This window comes from Amphiprion ocellaris, chromosome 10 (genome assembly GCF_022539595.1).
Source record: "Amphiprion ocellaris isolate individual 3 ecotype Okinawa chromosome 10, ASM2253959v1, whole genome shotgun sequence".
Taxonomy (NCBI): Eukaryota; Metazoa; Chordata; class Actinopteri; family Pomacentridae; genus Amphiprion; species Amphiprion ocellaris.
This window is the reverse complement of record NC_072775.1, coordinates 8,618,523-8,645,053: the sequence shown is the minus strand read 5'-3', so window position 1 is coordinate 8,645,053 and position 26,531 is coordinate 8,618,523. Positions and strand designations below refer to the sequence as shown.

At 39.6% G+C, this 26,531-nt stretch overlaps 1 protein-coding gene across 3 annotated transcripts; it reads left to right on the top strand.

Annotated features, from left to right (window-relative positions):
* The first annotated feature begins 241 nt into the window (after nucleotides 1-241).
* Nucleotides 242-26,531, top strand: LOC111588075 (unconventional myosin-VIIa-like). Of its 3 annotated transcripts, none has more exons than XM_035942904.2 (49): nucleotides 242-362; nucleotides 481-517; nucleotides 734-835; nucleotides 934-1,086; nucleotides 2,467-2,535; nucleotides 2,685-2,800; nucleotides 2,883-3,010; nucleotides 3,087-3,229; nucleotides 3,496-3,609; nucleotides 3,717-3,870; nucleotides 5,009-5,085; nucleotides 5,174-5,293; nucleotides 5,563-5,705; nucleotides 5,790-6,000; nucleotides 6,084-6,219; nucleotides 6,306-6,472; nucleotides 6,687-6,827; nucleotides 8,302-8,460; nucleotides 8,648-8,740; nucleotides 9,011-9,105; nucleotides 12,254-12,338; nucleotides 12,455-12,556; nucleotides 12,850-13,116; nucleotides 13,197-13,448; nucleotides 14,166-14,321; nucleotides 14,441-14,509; nucleotides 14,594-14,718; nucleotides 14,806-14,932; nucleotides 16,624-16,743; nucleotides 16,895-17,068; nucleotides 17,193-17,420; nucleotides 18,445-18,612; nucleotides 18,825-18,942; nucleotides 19,919-20,045; nucleotides 20,138-20,301; nucleotides 20,382-20,560; nucleotides 20,831-20,940; nucleotides 21,084-21,229; nucleotides 21,511-21,664; nucleotides 21,877-22,032; nucleotides 23,141-23,246; nucleotides 23,344-23,457; nucleotides 23,710-23,797; nucleotides 23,876-23,982; nucleotides 24,061-24,246; nucleotides 24,362-24,478; nucleotides 24,560-24,643; nucleotides 24,812-24,931; nucleotides 25,227-26,531. In XM_035942904.2, exons 2-49 carry the CDS (start codon nucleotides 506-508, stop codon nucleotides 25,329-25,331), a joined length of 6,387 nt encoding a protein of 2,128 aa, XP_035798797.2. In that variant the 5' UTR covers nucleotides 242-362; nucleotides 481-505; the 3' UTR covers nucleotides 25,332-26,531. The 3 variants fall into 3 exon arrangements, with proteins under 3 accessions (XP_035798797.2, XP_023153976.2, XP_054870184.1); XM_023298208.3 differs by having other exon boundaries at nucleotides 13,194-13,448; XM_055014209.1 differs by having other exon boundaries at nucleotides 294-517; nucleotides 13,194-13,448.

Below are 26,531 nucleotides of genomic sequence, written 5' to 3'. Positions count from 1 at the left end.
CAAACAACATACAGACCTGTTGTTAGAATCAAGTTAGAAGTATTGAAGTGACATGACTGGCTGTTATTGTTCATGTGCTTTTTTCCATTAGTCACAACAGTGTACTGTCATACAGCCAATAAGAGATCAACGTGGCCAGCAAGACTCCCTGTCAATGACCAGGCTGATCCTCATCTCCCTGATCAGTTCCTCTTTCACTGCCTTTCTATCACGGCAAGTCCAAAGTCAAAGTGCCATAAAAACCTCCGTCAGTCATAGTCATCAGAGGAGTGTTTTCTCCTTCCTCATACTGAGAAGGATTCTAGAAGACGTCAAGACAAGACGGAGGAATAAATGAAGATCGCTGACTGAAGGATTATTAGGTAGACCTTTTTTTGTCAATGTTACCTTAAATACTTTGTTGGGTGGTCTTACAGCAAAGTGACAACCAAGATTTTTTTGGTATCTACAACTCAACATATGGATTTTTATTTTGTTTAGGTAGTAGGAAAGAGGCAAATCGGTGATGCTGAGAAAGGTAAGGCTGAAAATTATCACTTAATTCTGGCTGTGGAGTTGTGAGAACATTGGTTTTATTGTTGAAAACACCATCTGCCAGTAAGCACCACCGTTTATCAATCAGTTCCTGTAACTAGTGTTATCATTCCTGGCAGTCAATACTGTGAACTGAAATAGAGTGCTAATATAACTTCATGTCAGTGGATTCATCACTGTATTTATTGTGTATCTTCAGGGGGAATGGGTTTGGGTGGACTCGGACATCGGGGTCCCCATCGGAGCCAGGGTCAAAGAAACACCATCAGGTCAGCACTTCCTGGTGGACGATGAGGGGAAGGTATGAACCAAGATGAAGATGGGTTTTATTCAGCAACATGTTTTGGATTACACCGCTGATTTTATTCCCTTTTTTTTCTTTTTCTTTACCCATCCCAGGAGCAGAAACTGTCCCTGGAGCAGGAAGCCTCCCTCCGGATCATGCACCCCACATCGGTAGAGGGGGTGGACGACATGATAAAACTCGGGGACATGACCGAGGCCGGACTCCTCAGAAACCTGCTGCTCAGACACAAACAAGGCCTCATCTATGTGAGTTACAACAGTAATACGCACACACTGAACTATATTGTGTGGGTCAATATATAATTGCAGGACTTTTTTGTAACATAGTTGACAGGTATCATAGTTGACAGACAGGTATCATAGTTGACATTTTTGCTGTTCTCAGGCCAAAAATCAGCACGACCGCGTATAACCAAATACCACGTGATATTTTTACACAAAGATTCTTCTAAATATTATATATACAATTGAGTAAAATTGAAATTGAAAGTTATTTATAAAGATATTGTTGTAAACCTGTTGACACTTGACTCACACACTATTTTATATTAAATAACTCAGAAAGCCTTGGAGTCTTCCAGTCTTTTCTTTAGGAGGAAATGACATCATGTGGAGGAGGTCATGTGATTTGGAATTAACACACTTCCTTGAGAGGTGTTTTTGTAATGGGTAATTTAGCAGAAGTGATTTTTCGGACACAGATACAATTTTCTTACTTTCCATATAAAATTTGATATATTGCCAAAAAAGAAATATCTGTCATGATTTTCTCAACTTAATAAAAAGAACACGATCAAAACAATTTTTGAATAGGCTCATTTTATTATTGTTTAGCTAATTAGAAGGTGGTTATTATTAAATTCAGATGTTTATTTAGTTGAGATTTTAATGATATCCAGACATTTTTTATTAATAAGTGATTGTTTCTATAATAAATAATTATGGAATTTGTAAAGCCATGATCATAATGAACATAAAAAACATTAGATTTTTCACTTTTAATAAAAATGTATATCCCATGGACTTCAAAAGTCCCTCAATTATATATTGACCCTTATACATTTATTACTGGCAAATATAAGGATTTAATGTCACCAGTCGTTGTTGACACATGTGCCAGTATCTTGACAACTCTATGGATTGAGAACATTCTCCATTAAAAAAAACAACTGCTTTAGTTTATACTACATAATCCCCAAAGCTGAAAAAAGAACTGTTTTCGTGAGCAAATGAAAATTTGAATGATGCATACAGTAGGTTAAACTACCCAACAGAATATAAAGTAGCTAAAACTAGCTCATCGTTTAGCATCTACAGCAGTAAAATACAACATACACATACATGCAGCACTAACATTCATCAAAGAGCACCATATTAAATAGTTAAACACTGACAGAGCCGAATTCTATGCAGACAAAAATGAGTACTTATGCTTTTGATACTTTAAGTAATGTTTTCTGATAATGCTTATGTAAGGTTTTGAATGCAGGACTTTTATTTGAGTCTTTTGCCGTTGTGGTTTGTTAAATTTACTTGAGTAAAGAATCTGAATACTTCTTCCACCGCTGCTCTGGGTGGCTCGTTTTTCTTAAATTAATAACGCAACATTTTTTTCTGATTCTGTAGACCTACACAGGCTCAGTGCTGGTGGCAGTGAATCCATACAAGGATTATCCAATATATTCAAATGACCAGGTAAGGCCATGCACAGCTAAACATTTGTATCAAGATTCCTCATAGATGTGCGCTAACTGTACATCGTTGTAACTTAAGCTGTGTGCAGAAAACAAGTTGAATCTTTTATTTAAATATCACATTCGTGGATGTATCCTGTTGCCCCCCAGGTGAGGTTATACCAAGGTCGGAAGCTTGGGGAGCTTCCTCCACACATCTTCGCCATCGCCGAATCCTGCTACTTCAACATGACTCGCCATCTCAGGAACCAGTGCTGCATCATCAGGTGGCAGATTGTTGGCTTCCTTCTTCATAGCACTGAATAGAATAAATGTCCACACAGATACTCATGAATTTGTCTCTTCCAGTGGGGAATCTGGAGCAGGGAAGACAGAGAGCACTAAACTAATCCTGCAGTACTTGGCAGCAGTCAGTGGCGAACTCTCTGAGCAGCAGATTGAAAAGCAGATCCTGGAGTCCAACCCAATTCTTGAAGGTACATCAGAGCCCTACGTCCATTAGCAGCCATCCTCACCACGAACAAACAATAACTGCCTTTGACTTCCATCCAGCTTTTGGAAATGCTAAAACAATCCGCAACGACAACTCCAGTCGCTTTGGGAAGTACCTGGAGATCTTTTTCAACAAGGATGGAGTGATTGAAGGTGCTCGCGTGGAGCAGTATCTTTTGGAGAAGTCTCGCGTCTGCCATCAGGTGAGGCTGTTCAAACAAACCTGGTTGTTATCTGTACTGTGGGCAGGTCTCTACTGTAAACCTATAAAGCACAGAACACTATCTGCTACAGGTTTGTTTAAATACGTGTATTGTTACTGTTTTAATTGGTTTTCTCAATGTCATCTCTATCAGTAACTGTGCCAAGGAGCAAAAACCCAGAAGTCAGATAAAACATTGAGAGTGCATTCGTCAACAGCTATAGTTTATCTTCTTGTATCAACAATAATTAACATTTCCTTCTCCAGGCTCTGGAGGAACGAAACTACCACATCTTTTACTGCATGCTGGCAGGAATAACAGCAGAGGAGAAGAAAAATCTGAGCCTCGGGAACGCCAAGGAGTATAAATTCCTTACAAAGGTACAACAGTAACTGGCAGGAAGTAATTTTAACACATTTACTAAAACATGTAATACACTGTCTGCCTGTTGCAAACACAAAATAATTTTGTCTCTTGGGTTCTTCAGGGTGACTGCATTCTGTGTGAAGGCAGGGACGATGCTAAAGACTACGACCGCATTCATTCTGCTCTGAAAATCCTGACTTTCTCAGAAAAGCAGCATCAGAAAATCCTCAAGCTGCTTGCAGCCATATTACATCTGGGAAACGTGTCCTTTGAGGGTCAGTTTGCATCATTTAAAAGTATTGGAATGATTTGCACTACACACAGGCCGGGTTGCACCAAATTGGATATCTCTTATGAACCTTATTAAATCATGGGTTAACTTTAAAATCCAATGCACCAAACTTTAAAACTAGTGTAAAATTAAGAAAAATTAAATTGCATCCTCTTTTGTAATCTCAGTTTTTACTCTAAACCTAGATTATATATATTTCTGTTGCACCAAAACCATAAACTCTTATTTTAAAAGGGGTCCACAGTGAACTTTAACTTAGATATAATCAAGAAAGTTAAAGGACAGGCTCATCCCAGTTGAGTTTATGGTGGTGCTGATAAGGATTCAGCAAGGAAATTGTTATGTAGCATGATTGGACCAGCTGTCAAATGGGGCAGTAAAAGGAAATACAGATGTGCCACTAAACCAGCTCCTGGTGGCCCTGAGATTTAATGTGACCAGATGTTTCCAGAGGGTGGGTGGAGACGTGTTGGGCCTGAACAGCTGCACTGTCTGCTGAATTGTCCATAGAGTGTCAAAGGCAATAGCAAATCTGAACAACCAGTGCATCCTGATCTCTCCAGGAGGTTTAAAAGTTCCTGGCCTTCCTTTCTCTTTTAACATGCTATATCCCAGCAGCATGCAACAGTAGTTTTTAATTGTGCAACTGATTTAAAGCTGGATTTACTCATTTTAAACCTAGTTTTGCAAATCCCTGATTAGAACTAATCTTAGATTAAATGAATCTTTGCTGTTACGAGCCAACTGTAATGTAATTTAGTTTATCATTACATTCAGTCATTTCACAACGAGGTCTCGGCAAAACAAGTGTTGACAAAGCACTTCTAGTTCTAACTTTAATGTATGCTACATTTTAATTCAATAGTGAAAGTGAGCAAATGTAAACTAAGAGCAATTCAAAGAAAACTAACATAGACCTAACCAGCCAATGATGATGACGTGTACAGACTTGTTAATTCATTCAGTGAATCACAAACAGGGGTACAAATACCCTAAGGGGTATTTCTACAGTAGCCAGGGGGGTAATTCGATTAGCTGGACTCATCAGAAACATTTGAGTAGAAAATTTAACAGGATTGCACTTAGTAACTGTTATGGCTTTGATCTTGTGTTCCCGTCAGCCACTACTGAGAATAACCTGGAAACCAGTGACGTTAGCACATCCAAACATTTCAGCGTTGCAGCGTCTCTACTGGAGGTAAGTTTTCTTCTCTATTAACAGATAATAAGTGCCTCAGTTTTAAATTACACTGATTACTTTTTTTTTCATGTTTCACTCTCTGCAGGTCCCGAAATCTTCTCTGGCAACGAGTTTGACCCATCGCTCCTTTATGACCAACAAGGAAAGAGTGACTAAACCCCTGAGCTCCGAGCAGGCGTCTGACTGCAGAGACGCCTTGGTCAAGGTAAGAACATTGAGATACTGACGGTAAATCAGAGCATTTCCTTATTGGATTCTGACCAACAACGTCAGGAGTATAACCCCATAAATGTGTTATACTGCATTTTATAAGAACACATTTCACTTAAGCCCTGTCAGAACATGAGGTGATCTGTAACCTTTGACTAGAGAGAGAATGATTTAATGCTAACCAGAGTTACTCAGTTTATTCTTCAGTTTAGTTTGTGCTTAGAAAACCTCATTTAAATGTAACTGCTTTCTTGTTTTTCTCAGGCAATCTACAACAAGCTTTTCATATGGATTGCTACGAAAATCAACAGTGTCATCTATAAGAAGTTGACCAACAACCCCAAAAAGTCCTACCTGTCCATTGGCCTGCTTGATATCTTTGGCTTTGAGAACTTCGAAATAAACAGGTCAGGGGCTTTCTCTGCACGTCCTACAGCCTAACTGTATCAGAACCCAACTCTAACAGCTACATGCTCTTCTTTATTTCACAGTTTTGAGCAGCTTTGCATTAATTTCGCTAACGAGAAGCTGCAGCAGTTCTTCGTGAGCCACATCTTCAAGCTGGAGCAGGAGGAGTACCTGAAAGAGGACATTGTGTGGAATAACATCAAGTTCAGTGACAATCAGAGCATCCTTGACCTTCTGGCTGGGAAACCCTGCAACCTGCTGGCTCTGATTGATGAAGAGAGCCATTTTCCAAAGGTACGGCTCTATTGTGGTGCTTCACGGTGAAAAACATTTACCTGCCACAGAAGTAAAGTATGTTTTTCGGTTTTTGGTTTTAGGGTTCAGATTCCACTTTGCTGCAAAAGGTGAACGTGCAACACAAAGGAAGCAAGGTCTACATTCCCTCCAAGAGTGAACACGACACAGATTTTGGGATTTGCCACTTTGCAGGCGCAGTTCACTACAACTCCAATGGTTCGCGAACAAACTGCAGGTCATTTAAATGATAATTGATGGAGAGTGTTCTGGAATATATTTATGTTTGCTGTTTGTTTGTCAAGGGTTCCTGGAAAAAAACAGAGATGCCGTCAGTTATGACATCATCAAGATGGTGGACATATCCACCAATGAGCTGCTGCATCAGATATTCGAGAACGAACTCTCAAACAATGGGCCGAAAATGGCTAACAACAGGAAAGTCATCATGACACCCAAGAGCTCTCTGCGGGTACCAAACCATAAACTCATTTCTGACCAACCTTCATTCTGCAATAAATGTGCAAAATAGTCTTACCCCACAGATACTTAATCTTTTCATGCAGAAAAATCGATTTTAACATGCTATCCGGCTGATTTGGAGTAGACAACATTGATACTGACTGTGATGTTGTTGTTGTATTGATGATTTGCCGTCATTTCTTCTTCTTCTTCCGTCTTCACAGGCAAAGGCTGAGAAGCGTAAGCAAGTGCCGACGCTGAGCGGTCAGTTCCGTCAGTCTCTGGACTCCCTCATGAAGGCTCTGTCTGCCTGCCAGCCTTTCTTCATCCGCTGCTTCAAACCCAACAACGACAAGCAGTCTGAGGTGAATGAGCAGCTGCAGTAACAGTACAGATGGCCGGAGCAATGTCCAATGAGCAATCATATGTGACAAATAGATTAGACGAAGGTTGAGGCGAAAGCCTACTGAAATGAAGATGTTTCCCCTAAACTATGTTGGATCCTGGCATTTGTTCATTTTTCCCTTTGGCTGAAAAACACAAATATAATTTTTATTATCGGGTTTTCCCCCTTTATCATTACCCTTTGAACTGGATAAATAAAGATCTCCTCCTGTGTTGTGCTGTAAAATCAACAGTGCAAGCTTCCCAGAAGGTAGTAGCTGAGAACACGCAGTGCAAAGTACAGTGCTGTGGCAGGAACTGGGGAGATTTTCTAACCCTTTTAATTTAGATTAAGTTATTTTACTTTACTGTATTTAGTAGTTTATTGGTCAGTTCACTACTTTAATGCATACGGAAATGTCTTAGTAACTATCAGTAACGCCTGTGAAATTTTGAACAAATTTTCATAATCCATCAAGACAAGTCAAGTCAGTTTATTTATATAGCACATTTAAATGCAACAAAGTGCTGCACAACAGATAAATACAGCCAATAAAACTAATAAAAAACTGATTAAGTCAAAGAGAACACATAAAACCATTACAACCAAACCAAACCAAATCACTGCCTTTCTTAAAAAGGTAAAAATAATAAAAACCAGTCTGAATTCTATGGATTTTGGGATGTACTTCCTGCTAGATCAGACTTTGATTTCATTGATATGCACCATTTCCCTCAATTTACCTTTTGGTATACATTGATGTTGTCAGACAATTACTTAATATATCTTAACAAAAGAAAAGAAGGCTTAGTTTTAGAGTTGAGAGCTTTTGCAAGAGTCACAACTTCACTGCAAAAGTAAAAAACTAATCACAGTTTGCATTGTTTGCTTTAGCCATTAGGCTTTTGAGAATTTTCATACAAAAATCCCAATAAATCAGCTTTGTCTTTATCTCTATAACTACCACAGAAATGGCTAGAAAGAAAGAGCTGAGTAAAGAAACAAGAGTACAGGTACAAATTCCTGACAATTATAGTAAAAATCTATTCTGATGAATGACTCTTTATATAATAATCATGCTTATTTTGTTCCATAATGTGCCAGTGACACTATAATCTTTTTTTGTACAAATTTGATCTTGCTTTCAAACTTTTGGCTTGTAATGTATATTTGCTGTTCCTTCAAGATGCATAAAAATTTTAATAATATTTCGATTCAATTCCAAAGACTGTCCCTTGGTGGGAATTCAAAGCTGAATTAACAAATGCATAATTAAAGGTGCAGTTGGATTGAATACAAATATATATTAATATACAAATATATAAATATAGCTATCTATCTGCTTCATCTGTACATCATGTGCCACATTTCCAAATGTTAGCATACTAGACAAGACAAGACATCAATGGAAGACAACTGTAACACCACAGTAACTCTGATCTGTTGTCCTCCAGCTGTTTGACAGGGAGCTGTGCATGCGTCAGCTCCGATACTCCGGCATGATGGATACCGTCCGTATCCGTAAACTGGGATATCCAGTTCAACACACCTTTAAGGACTTCCTGAATCGCTACCGGGTGCTGCTCAACACGACCATCTGTAACCCCAAAACTGTTAAGTCAACACTTACTCTTAAAATTGTTGCCTGCTGGCTTTTGTAAATTCAGTATCTTATTTGTGGAACCCGGGATGTTGCTGTAAATGTCACTATGAATCTTTTCGTCTTTCCTCTTGAGGAACTCAAGCTCTCATTAGCCTCTCCTCAGCACTTTTCTCATAAATGCTTTACTGCCTCTCCAGAAAACAGCTGCGGCCTGTTGTGAAGCCATCTGCAAGGCGACGATTGAAGGAAAGGACGAGTGGAAAATAGGCAGAAATAAAATTTTCCTGAAGGTGCAGAAAATTTGTAATTCACCACATGTTGTATCTCTTTTCTCAAGACACAAAATGGAATGACGTGACAGAACATCACTAGAATCAGTATACTAAACCAGACATTATGTTGTCTGTCAGATGTTATTTTATCACTTCATGTTACACTTGACTATGATTTAGCTACTTTAATTTGGATGACATTAATCTTTATAGAATCTGATTGTAAAGATTTTCTGAAGAAATCAGAAAGTAGAAATAACTCTTTTTTTTTCCCCCATTTTATTTCAGGACTCCCATGATGCTGTCCTGGAGCGGCTGAGGGAAACGGAGCTCAGCAGGGTTGCCGTGGTGATCCAGAGGGTCATGATGATGCGCAAAGACAGGTGCTGTTTCTAAGAAAGTGAAAATCAAGAACTGAGGTTTAAAAGAGTCATGGCAGAAGTTTGTGATCACAAGCTGGTGGTTTTATGTAACCAGCCAATGACACAAGGTCAGTCTTATCTTTGTGCTTCCATTGATAGCACTTTAACTTGGAGCACTTACGTTGACTGGATTTGTTCTTAGCTTTAAGAATACTGCATCTGTATGAAGTGAAATTGAAAAAAAAAATCTTGTTTTAGAAAGTGTTGTCAGGCTTGGAACAGCAAATTTAATGTGTTTGAGTCAGAGAGTCATTGGTCAGAAATGTCATTTTAACCTTCAGTTTCTTTTTGACGAGCTTACACAAGTTACAAGAACCCATCCCATGTTCTGTACTTTGAGCTGCTACTGTCACGTAGATGATTAAGAGTTCAGCTCTGTAAAAAGTGAATCTGTTTAAGAACTCCTTTCTACCTGTGTCAGCTGGAACTTTAAACAGTGAATCACAAGCTGATTGATGCCAAGGGTTGAATGTGTATGTATTTATTTGGTTTTAAGTTCAGGCACATTTAATTCTGTCTAATTTTGAATAATGTGTAGTTACTTATATCTTCTGTCTGCTGGTGTTGTCAGCCCATAGGTACAGTGGTGTTCAAAGATAGTTTACCCTTTAGAATTTTCTACCTTTATGCATAAATATGACCCAAAACATCATCAGACTTACAAGTTCTAAAAGCAAGTAAAGAGAACCCAGCCACACAAATGAGACAAAAATAGTATAGCTGTTTATTGAGGCAAAAGATCCAATATTGCATATATGTGGGTGAAAAAAACGTGAATTTTTGTTTGTGCAGCAATTAAACGCTGCTGGTAAATAGGGATGTTTGATAATATTGAACCAACAATATTATCGGCCCAATATTGGCCTAAAAATGTAATGTCAGTAGTGTTATAATTTTTTTTCCTGTCATGAAAACCGATAAAATAGTGCCTGGGTTTCGCCGGCATTTAGTGGCTCATAGAGGAAGGGAGAGAGAAAAGGAGAGTGTGAACTGTTGTTTGAGACAATTTTTTTTAAAATGGCATAAATATGGCATTTTTTCTGTAACTTCAGTTGAAGTAGTTTTCTTATTTTGCACAGACAATGTTTGCATTTGGAAAGCCTTGTTGCATTTCAGAATGCATCCAATGGGGCATCACAATAAAATTAGGCATGATGTGCTAATTCCACAACAGGAGATATGGGATGTTACCTAAAATTACAAAGCCCATATATATCGGTATTGGTTGATATCAGAATTGGAAATTGAGAGTTGGACAACATCGGCATATCAGTTATTGCCAAAAAGCCAATATTGTCATGGCGTGGGGGTGAACCTGAGCAGAGAGCACACAGACGAGGGACTGAGGCAAGAACAAAGGTGGATTTTATTGTTTTAACAGAAGTTAAGGGAGTGCTGGATGGGGTGGGAAAAACTGATGTCTGGAGTAACTGAACTAAAAGGGGAGGGTGGGGGGGTGACTGTACCAGGAACTGACGGGGGGCAGCAGGTCCAAGGTGAGGGAGGGAGGAGGTCTGGTCAGGGCTGGATCCAGAGTGCAGGAGATGGGGGGGGACAGAACAGGTGGAACCGGGCAGCTGGGTCAGCGGAGCTAGACAAGAGAAACAGGATTAGTCAAGGCAAGGCTTTTTCAATGGTGAACTTTTAGCAAAAGTGCAAGGCGAGACAACTGACTGTGTGAGCAGAGTTTACCATCTGGCAGGGTGTGGAGTGTGTGGCCAGCTTTTATGGTGGAGATGATCAGCAGGTGTGCTGCACCACAGCTGCCAGGAGTTCCGTTGATGAGTGATTGGTGATGAACAGCAGCTGGACAGAGCAGGAAGGTGGAGAGAGGAATAGGAGGAAGGAGGGGGAGGATGAGGGAGGATGAGGGAGGATGAGGGAGGATGAGGGAGGTCAGGTGGGGGCTGAAGCTGGGACAGAGGAGGGAGCCCTGACAAATATTGGACATACCCACTGGTAACTGTTGATCATCTTGGATTAGTTTTAGACTATTCCTCTGTACAGAACAGCTTAAACTCTGACATGTTGGTTGAGTTTTCTCACACGAGCTACTTGCTTCCACAACATTTTTATTGGATAAAAGTCAGGACTTGGAGTTGGTTGTTGGAAAACATTGACTTTATTTTTCTTCCACTGTTTTGTGGTTGAAGGACTTGTGTGCTTGGGGGGTAATTGTCCTGTAATTTCTCCTTGTGATTCATTTCACAGACAGATGTTTGAACATTTTCTTTTAAAATCCACTGATTCAGAAATCATTGTTCCATCAATGACAGATGCAGCAAAACGGGCCTTAGCCATGATACTACCACTACAAATGGGATATGGTTCTTATTTGGGAATACTGTGTTTTCCTTTGTCCAAACATTTAACCACAAGTTGTAGCTTCTTCTCATTTGTACACAAAACTCCTTTCAAAGTCTTCTGTCAATCTGATTTAGCAAACTGCAGACGAGCAGCAACGTTCCTCCTTTCCGGAGGTCATCAACATAATGGTCTCCACAAAGTCCAGTCTCATTTATTCACATCAATTCCACAGAAATGTGATGTGACAATCATTCTTTGATGAATTCATGTTCTTTACAGAACATAAATTTCCCACTCACCATCAATTGGAGGTTAACATACTTTTTCTATTCACAGGGATGTAATATTAAATCAATTTCCTCAGTAAACAGATCACAAAGTACGATATTTTTAATGAAATTCTCCTTTTGTACTTTAAAAATGTATTTTATTGCAAAATCTGATGATGTTTTAAGTTATATTTATGCAGAATTATGGAAAATTCGAACTGGTCCTCAAACTTTTAAACACCACTATATTGACAGGTCCACTTTCGAAGTTGATTTTCCTCATGAGGACAATATAGTGTATATATCTGTCTATTTCTCAAAGGGCACTACATGTTATCTGTCAGTACTATCTCTACCTGTGATAACAGGTGTCACAGCATCAGACAGTGCTATTTTATTGACGTGTGCATCCAAATCAAACACAGTATTACATAAGAAGACATAAAGAGATCGTGTATGGATAGTGGTTGATTGTGGATATGTGTATATGTTCAGTTACTTCAGCCTTTTTTTTTTTTTTTTTTTTTTTTTAGAGAGTCTTTCCTGAGGAAGCGAAGGGCGGCTGTGGTGTTGCAGAAGCACTGGAGAGCTCACAGAGCTCAGCAAGTGCAAAGAAAGGTTTGATCCTCGAACTTTTATAGAAGTCAGGGCTTCTAGCTGGCATGACGATTACACTCTTTAAGACAGATTTTATCAGTGGCCTTGTACTTTGTTTTGGATCTTGCTCCAACTAGGTTCAGCGTGGCTTTGACCGTCTGACATCAATGATCCGTAGTCGGCAGCTTCAGTTACAGTACAAGAGACAGCGAGCAGCGGCGCTCACCATCCAGACCCAGGCATGTACTCTAAATACTGCAGTTAACAATAAAGTGTAGTGTCTTTATCTAAAAAGTGTGGTGAAATATATTTATTTTGTAACAACTGTGTGCTTCATATTCTTTGATATATTGAAAAACTTCAGTACATTTCAGTGTTTTACAGTGAACTTAAATTAACATGCATTTTAAATATATTAGGAAATCTAATTAATAAAATGCATTTCACATAATAATGTTAATGTGTTTTCAATGAAATTCATTCCTAATTTATTACATTTTTATTTTAAACTGCACTGATCAACTGGATGTAGGTACGAGGTTACCAGGCAAGAAAGGAATTTAAGCAGAAGAGGGAGGCCCTCCGTTTACACCAAGAGGAGGAGGATGACGTTGCCTTGGAGCTTCAACGGCGACTGGAAGATATCGCTGAGTCACAGGTGACTCAGGAGGAACCAGAGTCCTCATCTGAAAGTGATTCAAGGAACACGTCGTCCTCTGAACACGATTCAGAGGATGGCACACGTCCTTTCCAGCTAATACCTCCTGTAATAGTGGTGGAACCTGTATCTGAAGATGAGGTTAGTCAGTAATTCAGTCATCTTATCGTGTTACATTTTATTCAACATCTGATATAAACTCTGTTTTCACTGTAAAGAAGATGTCAGGGCAGGAGGAGGAAACCTCTTTTGACCCCTCAGAGCTGCAGGAAGCCATCCCTCGAGCCTGGGCGACACCCAGCCCTTCACTGGATGAGGACGAGGATGAGGACGAGAACGAATTTGATGATGAAAATGACGAATTTTCATTCTACAAGTTCAGCATCCTTCACTTCCAGGACGCTGATCACAAGCACATCACCCAGAGACTCAAGAAGTCTCTCCTGACCCACGATGATGAGGCTGATGAACTGGTGAGAGGACAGAAATGATAAAAAACTGAAGTTCGACCGATATGTGTTTTTAGGGCCAATGCTGATGCCAATTATTGGTAATCCAGAAAGGCTGATAACCGATATTTGGAACTGATATACTGAAATGTAATGTTTTAATAGCATGTGAAAGCAGAGACCCTGTCATTCATAACTAGGCTTCTTTATTAATAAGTGTGACTATAATTGAATGTGTGCAATAGAAAGGCACCCTCTTCTGTTTATGTGGATTCAACTGAGATTGAGCTTGTCTCCTGCAGTTACATCTACTGTTCTTCTCTATTCTCTTAATGTTTCACTGTTCTATCACTTTTATTCTCCACTGACGTCCAGATCTTAAAACATTATTAATTATTTTTTCCAGACTCTGTTTCAGGTTAATCTGTGGCTGCCATCTAACTTAGCCGTTAGCGTAGCCTTAGCCACTGTGAGAGAAGCTAATTTCCTGGTCTGAGTTTTTGCAGTCTCTGCTTGAGACGTTTCTGAGACAACAGAGTGTTATAGACAAGAGACGTGTCTGCATCAGACCTGAAGTAGCGCATTTAATTTATCAATAATTGGCCAAGAAAAATCAAGATAATTGGAAAAATGCCACGATAATCTACCAGACCTATAACTGGTCTATCCCTACAAAAACTCTCTTGCTACAAATTCCAAATATTTCTATCTCACACTTAAAATTTCCTCCCACTCTTCCAGGCGTGTCTCACTATATCGTGGATTATTCTGCGCTTCATGGAGGACATACCAGAACCAAAATCAGCAGATGTGCTATCTCAGGCATCGAGCACCATGAGCCGTCTGGTGCCTCAGAAGCAGGGCAGGAGGCTGAGCAACCTGGTGGGACTGGACCAGGTAAACCAGAACAAAAATAAGATTTCCTCATGCTGTGTTCTGAAAACTGCAAAAAAAAAATTAAAATTTGATCAACAAGTTACGACTACAACTCTAATTATCATGCCATTTCTGAACAGAAAATACTGAGAAGGAACAAGAAAAAGTCTGAAAGTGGAAACAGAAAAGCCTCAACAATTCTTGAGGAGGTATTCATCGTTCAATCATTATCTCTGGTTTGATTGGCAATGTGTACTGTATGATAGCAGTTTTCATTCCTGTCTTGTTAACAGCCAGATAACCTGACAGAAGACGAGGACATTATGATTGGGGAGGGTCCGACGCTGTATCGGCAACTGTCCCAACTAGAAAAACTCCACATTATTGTTGGATATGCTATGTCGAGACCAGGCATTCGGTAAATATGTCAAGCATGAAGAATTTGAATGAATTTTTTGTATAGAATCCAGATGTAATGCTTGGTTTCTCCTGCTGTCCTTCCCAGGGATGAGATCTACTGCCAGATCTGTAAGCAGCTGGTGAATAATCACAACAGGAGGAGTCGTAGGCTCGGCTGGACTCTCCTCTCCGTCTGTCTTGGGATCTTCCCTCCGACAAACCTGTTCTTGAAGGTCAGTCTACAGCAGAGTTTCAAAGTGGGAGATGGACTGAAATTTATGTAGTGCTTGCATCTTGCACTGCCATCTTACTTTTTATGTGATGTCCTGCTGCTAAATAAGTCACTGATATACCTCTGACTTTTGTGAATCTAGTTTTGTCCTTTCCAGCAGACCTTCTTAATGTATTTGTCTTGTCTAAAGTTATCTCAAACAGCAATATTAGGTTATTAGGAGTGTCTATGGGATCATTATCCTGTAGGCATCCAGCAAAATGAAGCAAATGAACTAAATGGGCGTGAAAGAAGTCATTTTTTGCAGCTTTGTCTGAAGGTAGGACCACAATCTCTGAAATCCTCTGGCCCACAGGAAGTCACTCAATAATCCCAGTTTGTAGTCGAAGGCTTGTGCTCCTGTCTCCTCTCAATTATCTGTTTATCACTGTTTAGAATAGCCTCGTCTCTTATCAGAAATAATCACAAAAGAACGATAAACAGATACATCTAGTTCACACCCAACTGGTGTGTCAATATGCCTAAAACAGTAAAATAAGATAAGATGAAACATGCTGGCTAAACACTGTAAAATGTAAACGAACAGAGTCGCTACAGACATCCGCTGATTACAGATTGAAACATGACACATCGTCTTCAGTAAACTGAGATTTATGTACATGCACTACGTCTGCTTAGATATAATCCACTGTGTATTTCATTACGTAGATGGAGAAGGATTCTGTGTTTACAGAACAGTTATGTGTAACTTTGTTAAATCCAAATTAGAGAGAGAGACTGAAAATATATTAAATTTCGCTTTCAAATTCCACAGACGTCTGCCGCTTTAGTCTGCCATCCGTACTTAGCTGTGTGAAGATACAGACAGGTGACAAATTAGAGGAAAACCCAACATAAAGAGTCTTAGATTGTGTTGAGCCACCATGTGCTGTTAGAATAATTAGCCTTTAGCATTGATTCTCCAAGAACCATTCTTCCAAAAGACATTTGCTCACCTGGTGATTGATGATGATGGTGGAAAGCACTGTTGAACACATGGGTGAAAGATGATTCATCTGACCATCTCGTGTTTTGCATTCATCTTTGTAATGAGGGCTTTATGTACTGCAGCCCTTCAATAATATTCCTCTCAATGTAGCTGTCGACAAGCTGTTCTTGCCGACTGTGTGATGATGTCTTGCATTGACATTCTCAGCCCTTCTGCTCACTTCCATTTTCCCTTGCATATTGCTGTCGACCACAATTTCCAACTCTGTCTGCAGATATCTTTATCAAAGATCTAAATGCATTTGTCTGTTCCTATTAAAGCCAGCTGAGCCGTCTTTGTGGCTGAAGCTCCTGTCATCTGTGCCTCAACAACAAACCCTCTTTCAGAATCACTTAGACCTTTTTCTGCTCATAAAATATCAACAAGGATGTTAATTGCTTAATCTGAACTTGCTGTGTTTTTCCACTCATTTATTTGAAAAGGTTAAGTTGTTGCTACTGTACCAACATCCAACCTTCAGTCTATCACTGCACTCCTGAAACTTGAGCAATATCTGCATTTTTGACTGAGATACGTGTCATATTCTAAGACAGTTTTGATTCCAGGAGACCCAACATACAGTCTACGCTAATTTTCTTCCTTCAGTTTCTAATTTAGTCAGATATCACCGTGTTTACTTTGTCCTTTTCTCCTCTGTTCCCCAGTGTTTGGAGAATTTTATCAGCAAAGGGCTGAGGGATTACAAAGAGTATTGTTCTAATCGCCTATATCGTGTCATAGCCAATGGAGAAAGGAAGGAGTTACCATGTTGGGTAGAACTGCAGGTAAAAATATTGAATCAACTCTGGTGTGGTTTTAATTTCATTTTGTTGTTTTGTCGATAGGAACAGGAATTTGTTGGTCAGGATTTTAGTTGGAAACAAAGGATTTTCTGTGGTCATTACAACAACTGTTCCTCTTTGTCCATACTGACAGGCTGCCAAGTCCAAGGCGCCCATAGATGCATCTGTGACTCTAATGGATGGTCGTAGTGTCGATTTACCTCTGGAATCAGCCTCCACCTCCGCCGAAGTCTGCCAAGCTGTGGCTGACCAGCTGGGTCTCAAAGACACCTACGGATTCTCCCTGTACATCAGCCTCTATGAGAAGGTAAGTGTTGGCTTCTCTTTTTAAGCTCTGCAGCTTCTGAATCTAGTTTCAGAACGTTGATTAGTCAGTGCTGAAATCCAGGACAGAAAGGTTGTAGTCAGCCACGCTGGTCTTTTGTCTCCAGATGTGGTCTCTGAACAGCTGTGAGAAGCATGTGTTGGATGCAGTGTCTCAGTGCGAGCAGGAGATGAGGAGGCAGAACAAGGAGGAGAAGGACGCCCCCTGGAGGCTCTCCATCCGCAAGGAAATGTTCGCACCGTGGCACGACTGTTCCCTGGACCCAGTCAGCACAGATCTAATCTACAGGCAGGTTATCAAGGGAATCAAGAACGGAGAGTACATGACTGACAAGGTGAGGCTCTGGAAATGGTTTTTACCAAACAGTCATGGTTTCTTTTTTCCTATATTGTTAGGAAAACAAGATTTGTCAGGCTTTATGGTACAATTTCCCCTCAAACACGGTTTGAACAACAAAACTGACCGTCTCTATCAGCAAATAATAATACTGACTTCCCCATTTATTCCTGTTGCAACTCAAATTAAGACATATGATGTGAAAGCATCTAAATGGCAGCCATGATAAGAGCTGGTTAAATTCTTTAAATGCTGGGGGAAAAAAATGTGTTTCCATGCTTTCTTTTTTGTCTCCTTTATGATAGGATACAGTGGTCTACCCTATACGATGCTGTCTTTTCCTAGCTCCTCCTGATTTCTCCTTCACAGCTTTTCTTGACTTCATGGCGAGATCAAGGAAAAGTGTTTGGAAAAAGACATGGGATGTTATTTTTTTGGCTATTCCACCACAACTTACGTTGCTTAGGACCAGAAAAACCACCTGCCTGTTTATGAGTTATGAGATTGATTGCTAGAATTTAGAAACTGTTGTAGTCAGTATCTTTAGGTGACCAAAAGAAAAAAAGTGACTGTGTATAGTGTGATAAAGTGTGACTTTTAGTGACAAACCCACAAAGAATTACCATATAAGTAGGTAGCTCCCTTTAGCTGTATGAGGTATTTTTCAGTGAATGACAGAAAGACACAGATATCTACTAGTTAATATATCTAGTGAAATATATACCAGAATTAAGTCAGCTGGGATAGACTCCAGCCGCCCCGCGACCCTAATGAGGATTAAGTGGTATATAGACAGTGGATGGATGGATGGATGGATGGATGGATAGATATCTAATGTTAGTAGGTATCATGATTTGCACTTTTTTTTCTGAGAACTACTATTATTTACTTGTAGGCAGCATCAGTGCACCATTTCTTATGCAGCATGTTAAAGTCTATCAATGTCAATTCCAAAGTAAGCAAAATAAATAAACCAGTCTTTTTAAAAATTGTACCTAATAAAACTCTGTTGCGTCTCTCAGGAGGATGAATGCATCCAGCTGGCAGCGATGCACTATTACATCCAGTTTGGCTCAGAATACGACAGAGAGAACGTCCAGAGTGTGGTGGAGGAGTGCATCCCCACCCACCTGATTGAGAACAAATCTATGACAAAATGGATCCAACTCATCAGCTCACCGCTCTTACAGGTAAAGGACAAAAGAAGCTGATGTATGTGTTTTATGAACAACCTAAAGCAAACATGTATAATGTCCAACACACTTCAGACTCACTTCAATCCCAGGTGCTCATTTAATTATGCGCAAATGTTATTGAGTATTTAATTACTTCCAGGTATATTTTAGCGTCACATGAAGACAACAATGGTGAAGAATCTAATTTTTGCATTCTGATCTTGCAGGGGCCTTATGCCAGGGAGACACAGGGGAGAGAAAGAGTGAAAGGACAACTGGTGGAAATGGCCCGACAGAAATGGACGCTCGACTTCTCCAGGTTTTTTGAAGTTACAATGATGTCCGGTCAGTCAACATACAGCTTTTTTTGACTTTTAGAATGTTTTTTACTCCGCCAAGGAGGCAGATCCTCGGGAGAGTTATGTGACGATCGCCGTTGGTTTGTCTGTTTGTCTGTCTGTCTGTCTGTTAGCAACATTATTCAAAAACAAACCAGTGGATTTGGATGAAATTTTCAGGGAAGGTCAGAAATGACACAAAGACCACCTGATTAGATTTTGGCAGTGATGTGACTTAGTCTGGATCTATGGATTTGTTAAAGATTTCTGTATCTGTAGGAGCACGGTGTCACTGTAACTATGACAACAAGCGAACGCTATGTCAGCTGCCTGCTGATGATCACGATTGCGATCCTACTACAAATCCACTGCTGTTGACTTATCAGGACTTATCCATTATAAATAATACAAGGAACAATTGATTAAATTTTGGAGGTGTTTCTGAGTCCCATCAATTCCCGCCACCTGCTACATATTTAGGTCACAGGATTCGGTATCCATACGTAATGTATGCATGCATAACACATGACTGTACTCAGCACAAGGTCATTTTGTTTGTGGGTACATCCATACTAAATGGCCACATTCTATAGTGCCATGATTTCTGCCACAACTTTTTTCAAGATTCCCGCCATCGGAAATGATACAACAACTGAGCAGCCTTGGCGGAGCACTGCGCTCTCGGAGTGCTTTTCTTGTGTTTTTTTTTTTTTTTTTTGTCAATACCTTGGGATGTAATTATGTGCATCTTTATGCTCTATTCCCTAAAGATGCTTTAATTTTTAATTCATAAATATGGGTTTTCACGTTGTTAAAGAGTAAACAATGAAATCCCGCATCAGCTGTGTGTGTCACATGTAATACAGTTAATATGTGAAATATATCTGTGTTGCCATACATTCTTCTATATCCCTGTAAGATTCTTGTTTTGAAATTGCAATTATCAGTTGTTTTTTGAAACATTTTTGTATTATTGTCCACAGGACCTCCTTTGCCCAAAAGCAGGTTTGTTGTTGCAGTAAACTGGACTGGCATCTTATTCATGGAGAGAAGAGATAAGAGGCTCCGTGAGATTCCTTACCTAGAGGTAAAGAAGGTCTCCATGATGAGGTGAGCATTCCTTCTTTACTTCTTAAAATATTTTTCATTGTGCTTTTACAAGCATCTCAAGAGTAAAACTCAGATGTTTATGATGTGTCCAGTGAGAACTATGTCAGCGCCCAGCATATGACTCTGACCACATTCAGAGGAGAGTTCGTCCTGAGATCTGGGGAAGCAAGAAGCATGGCAGCAGTGATGGAGGAAAATGTGGAAGGGTTGAGACAGCGTTCAGTGTATGCACTGGCTCAGGAAGCCATTAAATCAGGTAAGAGACCACAGCACATAAAGTATAGCATAATAGCTTCTCACACAGAAAAACACTCATGTCTTTCTCTGCTTGTCCAGATGACCCCATGTTCCTGGTTTGTAAACGAGGTGACCTGCTGCTGGTAGACAAAGATGAATCCTCACATGACAGGGATTGGATCAGAGCTCGCAACGAGCGGACCGGTGACAGCGGTGCAGTCTATAAGAGAATGATAGAGTATCTGCCAACCCTTACCAAGCCCACGGATGCAATGCTGGTAGACTTTCCTTTACCTTTCATACTTATTTTTCTTTATTTCCACCAGATGATACGCTATATTTCAAGGTGCAAGAGTACAGCTGTAAACAATCTAGATAATGAATATGATATTCTTCCAAACCACAGAAGGCTGCACTTATGTTACACATAGATATGAAGCAGTTTTAATGTGAGCTTTTAGGCCTATATGGTAATGGATCCATCAGTGTGCCGGTTCATGTGAGGCCACCCTTGTGGTCTAACTAATGAACTGCTTTTGCCCTTGCAGGAACTGCTCAGTCCGAGCCAGAAGAAACCTTTCGCCCCTGTAAATACACTTCAGGAGGAAGAAACAGTAGCTCCTGTTTCTTTGAAAGAGTTTGCATTTGAATACTTCAGGTAACAAAGAAACTGTATTAAAGTCGGTTTGCAAAACTGCACTTCTCACACATATCATATTGGCAGGTTGTTTTAAATGCTGCTAAGACCAAGAAAATAAGTGGCAAACAGGACTATTTCAGTGAGTGTCGTCCTTGTCACAGATCTGCAGGTAAAGATGCCGGTCGGCCGAAGGGGACCGGCAAGGAGAAACTGTGGGCGTCTTCCAGAGAACCTCTCAAACAGCCGCTGCTGAAGAGTCTGGTCCGTAAATCAGACCTCAACCACATGGCCTGCAGCGCCTTCATTGATATCCTTTGAAAAGTATGTTTCCCTGTTGCACAAGAGGTTAATTTGGTGGTTTGCTTCACAAATTTTCTTGTTAAAACTACAGTTATGCGTACAGTAAATTAACCAGTGTTTGTTCCACGGCTTCAGATTGACAAATTTCTGAAAATAAAGGCAGTTTTAGTCACATAAAAAGGTGTGTGTAGTGTGTAGATTTAAAGGAAAGTGCCCTTCTGCCTGAAACAGGTAAACGGAGCCTGTAAGATACAGATCAGAGTTTGAGCCCTTAACTTTCCCCTCCACCTATTATGAAGTACATGGGCGACTACCCCATCAAACAGATGCGCAGCCCAATGGAGCTGACTGACCTGATCTTTGGTCCAGCCACACAGCACAAAGAGCTGCAGGATGAGATCTACTGCCAGATTATGAAGCAGATGACCAGCAACAACAACAGGTGGGTCAATATTTAATTGCTGGACTTTCTGTAACATAGTTGACAGATATCATAGTTGACATTTTTGCTGTTTTCAGGCCTAAAATCAACATGGCTGCTTATAACCAAACACCACATGGCATTTTTACACAAAGATTCTTCTAAATATTATATATATGACTGAGAAAATTGAAATTGAAGGTTATTTCTAAAACACCCTACCTGGTTCTCAGGCTGAGCATGGAGCGCGGGTGGCAGCTGCTGTGGATGTGCACAGGCTTGTTTCCGCCCAGTGACAATTTGATGGGACACGCTCAGCGCTTCGTGGAATCGCGACGGAGAGACCTGCTGGCTGCCGGCTGCCTGCAGAGGCTGCTGGAGATACACAGGTCAGACTGGAGATACAAAGTCCGAAATAATCGATCACATGTCACAAGATGACGAAGATGATCAAAACTATTTGAAATTTGAAAAGCTCATCGTCCATCAAGGCTGTCACAATATCAAATTTTCACTCTTATCATAGCCAGAATAATTCAAAATACCATTGATGTCTGTGGAAAAAAATCGAAAAGTAATGCTAATGCCATCAGTCAAATTCATCTTGAGGTGTGTTAATTGTGTTTTGTGTCTTTGTGGCAAATAAATAACATTTAACATGCAAGTATACAATATGAAGAGTCTGTAACTGGAACTGTGCTGTATGTTGTTCCTTTTTTGGAGTCTCAACCAGATTATTACTGACTGGATCATTTAAGATCATACAATATAACAAAATATCTAATGCTGTCCACATTTGGGTAATAACTTCAATGCTATTGAATTGACACAAAATTGAAAAAAACTGTAGTCTTATTATCATTAGTAATAATAATAATAATAATAATAATAATAATAATAATAATAATAATAATAATAATAATAATAATAATAATAACTTGAAGGCGAGTTCCAATAATTTAGTATTGAAGTTGCACATTTAAGTTGGTGGTTTCATGGTTGAAACAAACAGAACTTACATTTAGTCTCTCAGAAATGTTGGCTCCTACAATTACCAGTTACACTTCATGTGCAAAATTAGTTGAGAAGCTCTTTAAGCTAAATATTCTTGCAAACTGCAGTAACCAGAGCAGTTTTTTTTACCTGATAGAAAGATTTGGGATTCCAAAGCCTGTGAAGGTACCAAATATGTCAACTGAATTTTGGGGAAATGTATCCAAAGAGAAGGACATGCATGATGTAACAGTGCAGCCATACAAGCATGGAGTCTTAGGTTTGAATATTTCAGTGTCAACATCAAAGCTTTAATGATAATGATTTTTCCAACCTTAACCAGTTTATAATAACCACTGAATTTATAGCACTTGTACTTGTAAAGGCATCTATTTGAATTCATATAGTCTGAAATTTCAGCTTTTTCACCAACTTTCTTTGAGGTATGTGTATTTTTAAAGGTGTGTACGTCAATAAATGAATACGAGTGCTTTGTGTCCTCAGTAAGGAGCCCAGAAAGCTTCCACCCCACCTCGCAGAAGTGGAAGCCATCCAACAGAACGTCATGAATATCTTCCATAAAGTCCACTTTCCAAATGAAAAGAGTGACGTAAGACTCTCCTAACCGCCATTACGTCTTTCTGTTAACTCTGCATTTAGTTTTTTCTCAATTTCAGATCTTATTTGGGTTTTTTTTTTTCACACAGATATTTGAGGTGGCGTCGACAATCACAATCAAAGACCTGTGCTACAGCATCACCTCTAACCTCAAACTGAGCTCAGCTGAGGGATATGGCCTTTACCTGAAAACGCCGACCAAGGTGGGGTCAGATTATGTTCCTGCACAAACTGCTTTACCTTGTAGTTTGGCAGAAAAGATGAAAATATAATTAGATACACTGATTCTGTGTCATGTCAGGGAACATTTTATGGTTCGATTTGCATGTGTTACACAATATGACAACAATCTCTCATCTTCATGAATGCTGACTGGGATGTCTGAGGCCATATGAGGAACTATTAGCCTCTTTCCTGTCTTACATGTTGATTCTTATTCATGTTTCAATCCTTAGATGATGAGCCTGGAGGAGAACAGATATTTCTTTGACTGTCTAAGGCAGATCACCAGCGTCCCCAAAAAAGGAAAAAAAGTGAAAGAAGGTAACGCATCATGCTTATACTTAAAGTTTTCATGTGTTCGTTCCTCGTCGTATTTATAATTGAAGTTTTGCTTCTCAGGCTCTCCGGCAAACATTTCGACAAAGGTGATCTTCAAGAGGAAGCTCTGGTTCAATGTGAGCCCTGGGAAAGACATCATCGCAGATCTCACTTTCCATTTCCCGCAGGTATCTATCTTGCATTCACATGTTGAGAAAGCAGAATTATTATTACGTGTGCATGACCTCTGTTGTGCTTCCATGTAGGAGGTGCCCAAGTACCTGCATGGATTCCACAACTGCACCAAAGAGAACATGATCACCCTGGGCGGGCTGCTGTTCAGAGCCCAAGTAGACTCAGACAGGTCGCAGTTTGTCATGATTCCCAGGATGCTGAAGGGCCTTGTTCCTGCTGACCAGCTGAAGATCATGGTTCCTGAAGAATGGAAGAAGGTAAACGCCCAGAAGCCTGAGAGGAACTGTTCATTTCTTATCTTTCAAGGTGGAATTACTAGTTCAAGCTAAAGGAGCATCCACTGAGTCTTTGTCTCCTGTGTTCTACCTCCAGCACATCATCTCCTCGTACAACAAGCAGAGTGGCATGACGGTGCAAGAGGCCAAAATTACCTTCTTAAGAACTGTTTCCAGTTGGCCAGCGTTTGGCTGTGACTTCTATGAAGTTAAAGTGAGTTACAAGGATGAAGTAAAGACACACTGGCAGGCAGCAGCTTGAGGGAACTGATTTTTCATGTCATTTCATTTGCAGCAAACATGTGAACGTAGCTACCCAAATCCACTTTGGATTGGCATCAACAAGCAAGGTGTCAGCTTAATAGACCCAACATCAAAGGTATGTGCAATAATTAACATTCGGTTGTGTGTATTAATGTGTATTCCATTCCGTTATGTTAAGGATTAGTAGGTTGTCACAGTTTGCCGCGGTTTATTGCATGTTTATTGTGGTTTGTCTTTATTGCGACAAACAGAACTTAATTATAATCTACTGAAAACCATTTAGGAGCTGCTGGTCATGCATCAGTTTAACCGCATCATAGAGTACTACAGCAAGGGCAACTCCTTCACCATGACCATCGGCACCTTGGTGAGGGGAAACAGCTTCGTCTGTGAAACCTCACAGGTGAGTGTCTGACTTGTACATGGAATTTATTTGTAGTTAAGACAAGATAAAGTTTATTGATGCTTCATTGGAGAAATTCACATTACAGCAGCTACATACAGATAAAGCATAAAAGGATCAGGACAAGAAATGCAAAAGTACAACAAGGCTAAAAAATAAAGATATAATAAAAATGGGGGAAAAGACCAGTGGTGAACACAATACGTCTTTCAGAATAATCCAATACATGTCAATCTGTCTTGTTTATGAACCCATTTGAGTCAACTGATAAAAGATCCATTTCCTCCTTTTTCAGGCGGACCAAATGGAGGACCTTATCAGATCGTACGTCAGCATGTATGAGAGGCAGATACAGGACTTTCGACCGAGGAACGCAGTCAATCAACTTTTGTTTATATAGCACTTCTCAAACAACTGAAATGCAACACAAAGTGCTTTACAACAGTTAAAAACATTACAGAAAACCAGAGGAGAAAAGCCGTCCCTCTTTACATTAAATATATTTGTCTGCTTTAAATGTCATATAATATTTTGACTTGTTGTTGATGTCAGTTCTTCTTAACATTCACCGCTGTAAGAACTATTGCATTTCACAAACCTCTACTGAAATTCATGCAAATACGGTGGTTTCAAACACCCCCCCATCTTAAAGTATTTTTCTTAAACAGTGGTTTGGCAGTAGTTGTTCTCCTTCATGTGCTAGATTACTTCTGATTTTACTCAATTAGATCACACATTTCAAATCTCCTCGGTCTCACAATCAGTCACAAGCAGTCTTTGCCGTGTTTTCGAGACATATATACATAAATTTATATTTAAATTTCCACTTCATAATTAGCAAGAACATTTTCCTTTCTTTCTCTGGCAATACAACCAGGCTCCAACAATCACATTTATGATTTTATCTGGAGACATTAAACGCATGCTACCTATTACACTTTAAATGTTTTGCTGTATTCTGCACCCAGTTATCCACCTGTCTTATCTGCTTTGTTACTGGTAATTATCTTCATTGTTGAGGGGTTTTATTTCATTTTATTTTTGTACTATAATTGTCTGATTCTGTGTGCCTCAGTCTTGAAATGCTGTAATCCTGGTATTACAATTTAAAGCACTGTGTAGCTTTGTATTTGAAAGTGCTGTACAAAAAACATTATTATTATTTATTTTACAGGAGTTTATGATACAGTATAATGCTGGCCTAAAATACACCAGATTACTGTTGACCAAAAAAATCACTGAAACTGATCAAATACATGGTTTTACCTGACAGTGAAATTCTGTATCAAAACATGTTTAACTGTCAATTGAAAGAAAAATATTCATCTAGCTTCAATCAGCTCGACGGCTACATTGGTGATTTACATTTCTAATACATTTTACACTGAGAAAGTGTGCCGTAAAGAACAATTACAGCTCATACCTTATATTTATGATGTATTTGCAGTTAAGACCTATTGTGTTTTCCACCATATTGTCCTCTGTGGTTCTTTTTAAAATAGTGTATGAACAGCCTGAGTGTGATGACTGTCTGGTGTATATGTCACACATTCGTTACTAAAATGCAGTCATTTGTACAATAAATAATGGCTGAACTGGG

Bases quoted from the DNA above. Each gene is read 5' to 3' on its own strand.
- LOC111588075 (XM_023298208.3), top strand. The intron at 6,220-6,305 runs GTTCGCGAACAA...TTGTTTGTCAAG, and splicing joins AGTTCACTACAACTCCAATG to GGTTCCTGGAAAAAAACAGA. The intron at 21,230-21,510 runs ATATCCTTTGAA...TTTCCCCTCCAC, and splicing joins GGCCTGCAGCGCCTTCATTG to CTATTATGAAGTACATGGGC.